The following is a 10,670-nucleotide window of genomic DNA, read 5'->3' on the forward strand; positions in this document are numbered from 1 at the left end:
CTCAACTAGGTATAATTAATGACCCAAGATTTCCTGTTTCCCTGATACATCCTGCTATACAGGACGTTTGACAAAAAAGGAGTGGCAGGCTTCTCAATAATTGCACATGTTGAAACTGAAATGAGTTTAGGCATATACTATACTATCTATGATTTAGGTTGCAATGGACAAGTTGAAGATATGCCCCAACTGGTAGGTGCACCGGTGTTTCATTTTCTGCTGATTGTGATAAATAATACAGCCGCCAAGCAATTCCCTCAGCAAACTTCGATGTTCATGAGAGCACCTGTAAGCATCGCATCACCTTCTGCCTTGAGTGTAGCACAGCAGTACGCAACAGTGAGCTGGCTAAGCACAGAGAGGAACTCCACCAGCCGAGACCCTGTCAGAGTGTTCCTACACAACTGACGGATGAGCACAAGGTTAGTCGGGCTAGGATCAGGAGTAGGTATCCAGGCTAGCAACTTACATGTATTTAGCAAGTTTGTCAACCTCATAAATCATGTAAATACACCCAGAATCTTTAAGTGTTGGTTATTTCTACATGATTGTGGTAAGCAGGCCGGTGTACGTGTGTTGAGAGGTGGTTATAGATCTAGTACATGTATTCCCCCATGAACCAGTGTGCCTGTATCTCCCTCCCCCCACCACTATTTTTGAGATTCGTCCACACTTTTTATTATTATATCTTTGGAACACATGTCTCCTTGCTATCAGACTTTGTTAATAACAATACTCTATCTGTGTGAAGAGAAGGGCATACATATACATTGTGCAAACTTGATCAATCAAGAACTAGACTAACAACTTGAAAAATAGAAGGAGGAACCATGACACAAACTAGACTGGAAACCACTCCCCTTCTCTCAGGAGAAAGGGACTGGCAAGCTGCCGTGTTGAGAGTTGTCCCAGTGCGTGAAGAATGTCACGCTGCCACGAGAATGTAAACGTCACAAATAGTCATGTGCCACCGCCCACACGCTAACTATTACTGAACAATTTATTATCGGCCTCGAGTATAAAGTACATCACTGGCGGTCTGTTATCGAGGCTGAAATAATATCACACACGCATTACACATTAATTTTTGTGGTTTGTTCTAATTGCATTCCAACGGGACAACTCTCAACACGGCAACTTGCCAGTCCTTCCCAGAGCCCAGAGCGAAGGGAGTGGTTTCCAGTCTAGACACAAACAAGTATTGTTCTGTTGCAATGAGCAACAGATAATCGTGGCGTTTCGGCACGGTCTCTGATTGTATTTCTAAGCCTTTCTTCTCGAAGCACCCCGCCGACATGGACCAGCTTCTTATGTTGAATCCTTATACTGAATAATCAGCATCATAATTATATTCTGATTAACGGATCATCAGTATGATCCTCGAGGAGCCTCTAAGCATTCTTGCTACAGCTTTGTTGGACATATTTAATTTTTTTTTATTGCTTGCTGCTTTTTATTTAATATTCCACCACAGTTCTATATACAGTTAGTGAACTGTGATGGAATATTACCAAGCCCTGTCACATTCTTAGCTAGCATGTACTTGACTTATTACGTAACTTACTACCTTATACCGTATAGCGGGTATATTTCACAAGGGTGTAAACTTTCGCGGAATAGCAGCCTTTTTGCAGCATGCATGCGATATTAAATTCGTGGGTATAAAATTAATGTTCGTAATACATGCTTGATCAGTGAAAATCGCCAATATTTATATACCTTCAAAATATACCCGCTACGGTACTATACATGTATAATAACAGAATATTTGTGCTGAGGAAATTATGTTTTGCGAGTACTGTGGTCTGGAGAAGAGGAGGAGAGAGCTACAAGGTCATATGCATTCTTGTGATAGCAGAACCGAGGTCTGTCAGCTGTGCTTTAGTAAAGTGAGACTACGTGATATGGAGGTGAGTTCTTGCTTGCATGCATTGGGCCATGTATACTACGTATGTTCATGCTGTGGTCTTGGCATACATGTGTATACAGGAACATCAAACCATGAATTGTGAACGTATACGCACTGAACGTCAATGCACTCCGGAAAATTCCCCATCCTTCTACGCTTTGACTAGCCAAATTACTCAAACTGGGAATGAGAGACAGCAGCTTACAGGGAGTGAATGGGTAGACTCGCTACTTCCTCAGAATATGTCCTATATACAAACCAGTGCAGGTATATTATAAGAGACTCTTTCAATTACAATTTTTGGAAAGGGCATACAGTAAACTATATACACACAGTATTTGTCCCCCTATAGGAGCTGCATTTTGCACATATGAGGATGACATTGAACTGGCTCGCAGACTACAAGAGCAAGAAAACAGTAGGGGCAAAACTTTTAATTTGGACTACACTCTGGCGAAACAACTTCAGCAGGGAGAGACCCCGCATGCACACACTGCCTACAACGAAAGTGAACTTTTGCAGACGCTTCGGGCTGAAGAAAAAAAGCACAGAATTTGTGACTCTGATTTACAGCTAGCTCGCAAACTACAAGAAGAAGAAAATCTCAGAAACAAGATAAGTGAACCACGTCCAAGTACTGATGGTGACATAGCAATGGCTCTGAAACTACAGGAGGAAGAGGACAAAATATCTAAACAGGAAGATGGCTCATCCTCAAAGCCACGTCCAACCATTGATAGTTACGTGCACCAAGTGGAACTGGCAACATCTGTATCAGTCCCTAATACTAGTAATGATATGGGAGACAGATATTTGGCAGAACAGCTCCAACTTCAACAGGCACAGCAACTAACTACTGACAATCAAACGAATACAAAAGTGGATGATCCCATACAAAAACCTCCTGATTGGCAAAAGCAAAGCGACTCACGTACAACAGAAGTGTTTTCTGTAGCCCAAGGAAGTACTGAATGGACAAGAGTGGAGCAGAAGTTTAAAGCCACTTTAGCATATCAGATTGTGTCAATCTCTAGGATTCAGAATACATGGCTGTGGGAAAACTACTGCTTTCATCGAAAAAAGCTTCACCAGAAAAATAATGGGACTGTGAATGAAATAGAATTATTTCATGGTACTCGTCTTAATGATCCTAAATTGATCTACGAAGGAGAGCACGGTTTCGATATGCGTTACAGCAATACAGGAATGTGGGGAATGGCCAACTACTTTGCTGTCAATGCTAGCTATTCGAATCGATATGCCTTTCGCACTCCGGATAACTGTAAAGAAATCTTTCTGGTCAAAGTGCTCACTGGGGAGAGCTACAGATGTGCTCCTAATAAAAGCCTTCGTAAGCCACCCGAGAAACCATTGGTGACTGGATCTGCTGGAGGGAATGTGCTTTTCCCGAAGATGGATTATGATACTGTGACTGGTGACACGAATGGATCTCAAGTGTTCATGACTTATGACACTTACAAAGCTTATCCTGCTTATTTAATCAAGTACCGGTAAAAATAACAAACACAAGTCACAAACTATTATGTGGCTACACTAATTGACTTTACCGTGGAATTTCACCATAAAAATATTTTCTTTATTTATAAGCTTTCATTACTGTAACCATATAGCGCGAAATTTTCAAAGGGGCTTGTTTTTGTGGGTTAGCAATCCTACACGAAAATAATTACTCTAACGTGCAAAGATTTAAGGCGTGGCTTCCGGTAAGCAGTCAATCCACAAACATTATGCAACGAACGAAATGCTTTTAGAGGCCATTCCACGAAATATAAGTGCCTCGAAAATGTTGCGCTATACGGTAGTTGATGCATGTAATTACAGCACCAACTCAGGTGAAACGCAGGTCTTAAAAAGCGGCATTGCTTCTTTTGCTGCTTATAGAAAGGCATGTTTGTGATGCCAAAGCAGTCAGCTTAATTTCCCATTATGCATGCGCATGTGTTTGATGCAGAGCTGTATACTGTTAACTGTATAGAAGCAGCTGTAAATACAATTTAACCGTAGATCCACCTTCGTACTAAGAGATTGCACTCGACACTAGACTATAGCTGTAGCGCATAATTGTATTAAAGCGCCAGCTCATGCAGATTGAATGCAATTTTCAGGGTTCTGAAAATGTGCCACTCAGAAGTTTTTTCTTCTTTTGGTGTTGTAATTACATATGATATGAATTTCGAAAGCACGGCTGAACTCCACATTATTCAAGCTCAATTAAGCTATATAATTAATAGGTCAGCTAGATTTATTCTTGGTCTCCCCATGCATCTAAGCTGTGAACAGTATTACAGTCGTACTATCCACATGCAGGGAAAGTTAAGGTGCTCAGATATATTAATTGCAAATGTTGTGGTAACAGTATGTAACTTGAACACCCAAGGGAAAAGGCTACATTGAAACAGCTCTAAAGCCCGGCCTGCAGTTAAATAAGGAGTGGTATATAATATACTGTACAATAAAGGAGACAGTATTAAAGAAGTGCTGCCTCATTTAAGGTTGATTACACTAGAAAAGTCCAGGTGAGTGGTGGCCAAAAGCAAGAGCTACTACTGTTGCCCTCGGAAACCTCTGCATTACAAACTCACAGAAGAACTAACTCAACAAACATTTTTGGAACGTCACAAAGATATAGCTAGTAGCCTCAGTTCTAAAATCTGCCTGGATTTGGGGCTACAAAGAGTGAAAAAGGCTCCTGGCTGACACATGTATCTAAGGTGATGCGACCAAACCCACTTCCTGGGTCTACATGTCATTCCACGCTCGATAGTAATACCCACCCACCTTGGTTACATCACCATGGTGACGAGCCTCAGGTAGAGCTATAAATATGTCTTCTAGTGTGCATACAATTACTGTACAGATATCTTTTTGTTACTTTTTGCCCCAGGCTACTGGTCACACTTTGAACGAGTTGCTGTCTCTGTGTAGAAGTAGAGTGCTACAACAGTGAACCGTTAGTCTACAGCTGCTAGCAAAGGTAATTCAGAGAGCAAGGCACAAGAATACTTGTGTGCATGATTAGTTGATCTCGTGACGTGTGAGGTCCGGATATAGTGACTTTTGACCAGTTGCTTTTATTTTTTATTTTTTTATCAATTCAGCATAACACCATAGGATATACACAATTAGCTAGTAGCTAGATGTAAAGTGCATCTTAAAGAATGTGTACTTAAACACACTGACAGTAACAATATATCTTAATTCTATATTGTGTGTACTAACAAGTTTGTTCCATATAAAAATTACAGCGTGTGGGAAGAATGAGTATTGGTACATTGATGTTCGAAATCTAATTGGTACCAGGGAGAGACCATTAAGTACAAGTGACACATTTTTGCAATTAATCTTTTTGTCTCTAGAGTTGTAAGGCCAGATGCTGACAGTAGTTCTTCCTGCTTTAGATCCCATGCACTGTCCCATGCTTGCAACTGATGTCCCGCTGTTGCTAAAATACGCTTTGGACGACAATGTAAGCTCTGTGATGTTTGCAGCAGCTGCTGGGCTATATTATAATTATTGGTATTGTCAAGAACTGGTGTACATTATCTATCTCCTGCATGCAGGTATATATAGTTGGAGGAATACATGCTCTGTTACTCTGGATGTTTTTTGCCGGATTTGAGATCACATGGCAGATCACATGACAAACAAACTGAGAAGGAGGATGGAAACGAAACTGAAATATTACATCGTGACATTTACATTGGTAAGATACCTATAATATATACACTGCATGTACCATGTAAGGAAATCACGAAGCCAAAATAGTTATTGGAACACCCTTAATTATGCTTCGGGTGAGTATGCACAGTGAGGTATACTAGCTGTTGGTAGCTGCAGGAGCAAGAAAAGAGCTGCAAAGCTGCTGTATACGTAGCTGTTCATGCAGCCATTAATTGTGTGGACTTTTTGAACTTTGGTATCCTTTTTAGCAACGATCATTTTGATCATTTCCCACTTTTTGCAATCTACCTTCATGTCTTATACATGTACATGTAGCTTTGGCAGTTTGGTGCTTCTACCGAGGCATCAGCACCTGCGATGCTTTCATTACACGTTGTTGTAAATAGTTATACTTTACATACATAAGCAACTACTGCAAGTTAGTAGATAAAAGGATAATTCATGATGAAAGGTGTTACTATTCGTGATGCTCACTAACAGGAAGAAAACAGGAAAGATTACCATTCAGTTAAAGGGTGAAAGCGTTAAGGAAATGGACTCAATCAAAGAGTCACTGTAGACAGAGACCTTAAATGGACCTCACACATCAGTGGTGTAAGGAAAAAAGCATCAGCTGGAATTGCCTGTCTCAGAATAAGCCCAAGTATCTCCATCAACACACGGAAACTCCTCTTTTAATGCCCTGGTTCGCCCCCACTTGGACTACTGCTCAGTAGTTTGGCATGCCTGCAGCAGCAAGCTCACAGATCAAGTTGAGAACTATGGCATGAGGGTCATCCTGGGCAAGTCTCCTAGAACTTCGTTGCGTAGCCAGCTAGGATGGATTATATACTCTTGAACAGCATAGAGAAGAGCTAATGCTATAGTACTAGTCCACTGCAGCATCATTAAACCTGCACCTAAATACATGCAAGAACTCTGAACATACACAAGTACAAGTATCAACTCCACCACCCAAGACCATCCACTGAGCTATTCAGGAAAAGTTTCTGTTTTCAAGGAGCTCTAAAGTACAACTCGCTTCCACAAGAGCTCAAGAGAATAATAACAGTACCATGCAGCGTTCAAGAATAGTGTACGCAAACTGTGTCTGACTGCAACTCATATAATTATAATTATTTTTCTAAAACTCTTTGTCTTTTGTTTTGTTTGACTGTTTTTTCGTTTACAGGACCTACGCAACATTTCCTGCCCAAATAAAAAGTTATCTATCTCTCTATCTAATTAAAGGAGTAGTTACATTTCACATAATTATGTATAGCAACTACAGCAAGACATATGGAAACATAAAACAAACATAAGAAATGTTTATTGTCTAAATATATCAATCTTATTTTATTACTTACTTTTATGTTTTGTATTGGGTATAATATGACAGCCAATGCCACATCTTCCCAAGAGGCTTCTCCGTCGTTGACGTAAGCCTCAATACATCTAAGCTTTAAAACTGATACTTCTAATCGGGAGTGCCTTAGTTCATCTATTAGGCCAGTTCTGATCCCTAGGTTAACACACAGTGCCTCCCAGTTACCAACGTCTTCAAGCATTAAGTACAGATCCTTGACACTGGTAATTGGATGGTAATTTAGATGGCTTTGAATACCATTTGAGCTGAGTTGGTGGTTTCTTTGTGATGGCCACAGTCCCTTGTTGTCAGGTTTGTCTTTTGCTCCCCATTTTCGGAGTATTTTTTCGCACTGTCTATCATTTTTGCGGATTGCTTCATGTAACATTGTTGTTTTCCTTTGAGGGTCCAGATATACTTGATTGACATCGATTTCGTATTTTTGACACATATACATCACCTGTTCAATCTCATGGTGTTTGTTTCTACTGATGAGGTAGTACCATGGTGTGTTCCCTTTACTATCCGGTACCAGAAGTACTGGTAGCACGGATGTATTAAGCTTTGCACAAACTGTTAGTAGACTTTGAAAGTATTCAAGGTGACCACGTTTAAAGGCCTTGTGAAGAAGAGTTGTACCACTGAGTGCATGGACCCCTGTCAGGTGTGCTAGTACTCCATGTTCAATTGAGAGCTCAAGTAATACTTGAACTGCTTGGAAATGGCCTAACTCGAATGCCAGATCCAGTGGCACATATTCTTTGTTGTTTTTTGCCTTTAGAGAATGTTGGGTGTATTTTGGGATAGTGCTTGCGAAAACTGACACGTAAGCTGGATCAGCCATTCCCTTGATTGCCGAGTGTAGGGGAATGTCCCCATCATTGTCCATCATAATTAGATAAACATCGTACCCTTCATCCTTCAAATAGTGCAGAATTCGTGTAATTAGGTTGATTGGGAACACCTGGTAGGACCGTGCAATTTGCGAAAGGATAGTTCCTCCAAATAGGCTGTCTCTTTGCTCCAATATACAACCTCTAAACACTATTTGTAAATCAGTTGATGTGAGGTTAGACCAGTGGTGTTGGAGCCATTTTGACAACAGGACTTGGTTAGAATCTGTGTTGAAAATCTCTTCTACACCAGTCCTACATGAGTTTTTGTTGGGTTGAACTGTCCGTACCAAGAGAAGGACTACTACAATAACTTGAAAGACTTGAACAAAGATGTTTCTCATGCTGCTGGAAAGACTTGAATGAAGATGTTTCTCATGCTGCTGGGTCTGTAGAATGAGAATATTTCAATACGCATTAGTTCCACGTGCATGTATGTGTAAATGTATGTGTAATTGTATTTTAGTTGAAAAATGGTGACTTAATTGTGTATCAGGTTCTTTTGATCGCAAATTGTGAGTTTTTGCATAAATCGCATCGAAAGACACGCAAAGAGTGAGCATGAGCATGCAATTCGCAATTTAGTTTAAAATACAATCAAGCTTGTACAGTGTCATTTGCAATCGATTACCTCGCATTCAAAACCCGATATACGGATAGTTTAGTTACTGCGTGCTTTATTGTGATATTTGAACATACAGAAGTTCCTTCCCCATCTCTGCTACATCCTGAAGTGTGTGCCCGCCCCCTCCATTCATATTACCTGTTAGACGTGGTCACCATCGGAGCAAAACACTCTGTCTAGAGGTAAGCCATAAATTCTGTTGACAGCTGCATGCTGCCAGTGAGTACAGTGCATCCAGCTTAGAGAGTAGATTACCACAAATGTGTGAGTGGTTGTACTTAAATATTGATTGGAACCTTTCAAAGAAATGGTGCTGATACCATTGTGTATATTGTGTAGGTGAATGAATAACATGTCCCAAAAAATTTCCATGAAAACATGAGGTGGTGCATGGGTTTGGGGGGATTAATAAAACAGCAAATTGTAGTATAGTGGGTAATCGGTTAGAGTAATAAAACACTAAACCTTAAACAGCTAAGGTCTCAGACTTCATAAGATAATTTTTGAATGGTTTAGGTATCCTGGCTATTCTTTTATGAGTCTTATATATATTCACAGTGTATATAATTCATGATTTACTGGTTTTCAGATATATTTCCTTGGTGTCAAAATAAGCAAATTTCTTTTGTTTATCTATGGTTTGTGGTTAGCATGCAGCTGCTGTCATCAAAACAGTAGAAAATAGTATGTGTAGTTTTCAGTGTTATTATGCTACAACCACTCACACATTTGTGGTATGCACTGTAGGTGATTTCCCTGGGACTGTCCCAGAGAAATTACTCAAGTGAAACATGTTACAGTACAGTAATTAGTAATGTAGTGCTATCAAGGGCGTATAAGAGAAGAGGGCATGCAACAGTCCACGAGCAAAAACTGAATGGGCGGAGTAATGTTACTGGAAAAGTACAGTAATATCTAAAAATAGATTTCTGTTAAATGGAGTTTGGTGCAAAGTACAGGTAGCTGATAGCTATAAATAGATCGAATGCAGTTTTGCTCGCACGTTGGACTAATAGTGAGTTGCATGCCCTCTTCTCTTATACGCCCTTGGTGCTATGCAATCAAAGGAAGGGGATTGGAAACGAACGGACCTCCCTGTGTAAATGGTTGAAACACTCCATGTTATATTTTCGTGATTGAACGTTCTGTGTTGTATTTAACTGTTTCTAGCTCTCCTATCCACTAGCGATCACTCATGCAGAAGCTGAGAGGAAGTAAGTTTATACCACTGACAAGCTCTAAGTCCGTTGTCTTTACTCTGTTTCCAATTTTTGTTGAATTACTCTATGTCAACTTTTCTCTTTCCCTGCTGTGAAGTCAAAACAGCAAAGGACATGCCAGTGCCGTACATGCCAGTTGATCCCATGATGATACTACTGTGATGTGTATTTATTATCTCTCTACCGCAGAGTTACGCAGTTTTCTACTTGTACGGGATGCACGTGTGCTGGCAATGCTGCACTGTGTATCTGCCACATGCTACCACCTCTCCCTTGCCAATGCAAGCTTTATTAAATATGCAAACACACACACACACACACACTGTTGTAAGTTTCTACAAAACATTACCTTCAATACTGAGGTGTTTCCAGCAAATTTTTCAGAGCTCCTTACACAGTTGGTTAAAAGTTAAGTGCAGTCAACATGACCACTAATGCATTTATAGTAGCAAGACATACAGTGTGTGGTCATGGTTGATGTTACAAGAGTGTAGTCAGTGTACTGTAATACAAGAGTGAAGAAGAGACCTTCTTGGTTCACCTCTATTAGATGCTCTGCTAATTATCAGGCTCTGTTTACATAGTTTGTGGTTGCCAAAGCTCTTTGAGACTATAAAAGAAGATTTTTTGGGGAATACATATCTCCACAGAGGAGGTATGACATCCACGTGTCAAAGGAAGTGTTTAGACTCACTTTCCTTAGGTAAAAATTCAACTGCGTGTTACCTGCCAAACACAAGCACTGCGCTATTTTTAGCTGCCAAGAGTCTGATTCATGCGCACTGTTTTGATATAGGTTATAGCTACTAGCATAGCTTAATCAACCATCGTATCAGCTTCAGAATCTTCAGGAGGGATGCCTAGCCTCGATCCCAGGCCGAGTTTTCGCTTTTATAACGGTTAGGCGAACAACCAGTTGTTCGCCTAACCGTTATAAAAGCGAAAACTCGGCCTGGGATCGAGGCTAGAGGGATGC

General features: G+C 40.4%; 1 protein-coding gene and 1 long non-coding RNA gene across 2 annotated transcripts; one reads left to right on the plus strand and one right to left on the minus strand.

The window, feature by feature from the left end:
• Nucleotides 1-33: 33 nt before the first annotated feature.
• Nucleotides 34-5,634, plus strand: LOC135348675 (uncharacterized). The gene is made up of 7 exons (XM_064546958.1): nt 34-192; nt 242-422; nt 1,764-1,910; nt 1,990-2,176; nt 2,262-4,904; nt 5,329-5,396; nt 5,491-5,634. Exons 1-5 carry the CDS (start codon nt 164-166, stop codon nt 3,422-3,424), a joined length of 1,707 nt encoding a protein of 568 aa, XP_064403028.1. The 5' UTR covers nt 34-163; the 3' UTR covers nt 3,425-4,904; nt 5,329-5,396; nt 5,491-5,634.
• Nucleotides 5,635-6,862: 1,228 nt separating this feature from the next.
• Nucleotides 6,863-10,531, minus strand: LOC135348691 (uncharacterized). The gene is made up of 2 exons (XR_010398803.1): nt 10,044-10,531; nt 6,863-8,238 (listed from the first exon to the last, which is right to left on the minus strand). It is a non-coding gene; the product is annotated as an uncharacterized LOC135348691 (long non-coding RNA).
• Between the last annotated feature and the right edge of the window lie 139 nt (nt 10,532-10,670).

The sequence above is a fragment of the Halichondria panicea genome, chromosome 15 (genome assembly GCF_963675165.1).
Source record: "Halichondria panicea chromosome 15, odHalPani1.1, whole genome shotgun sequence".
NCBI classification, from domain to species: Eukaryota; Metazoa; Porifera; class Demospongiae; order Suberitida; family Halichondriidae; genus Halichondria; species Halichondria panicea.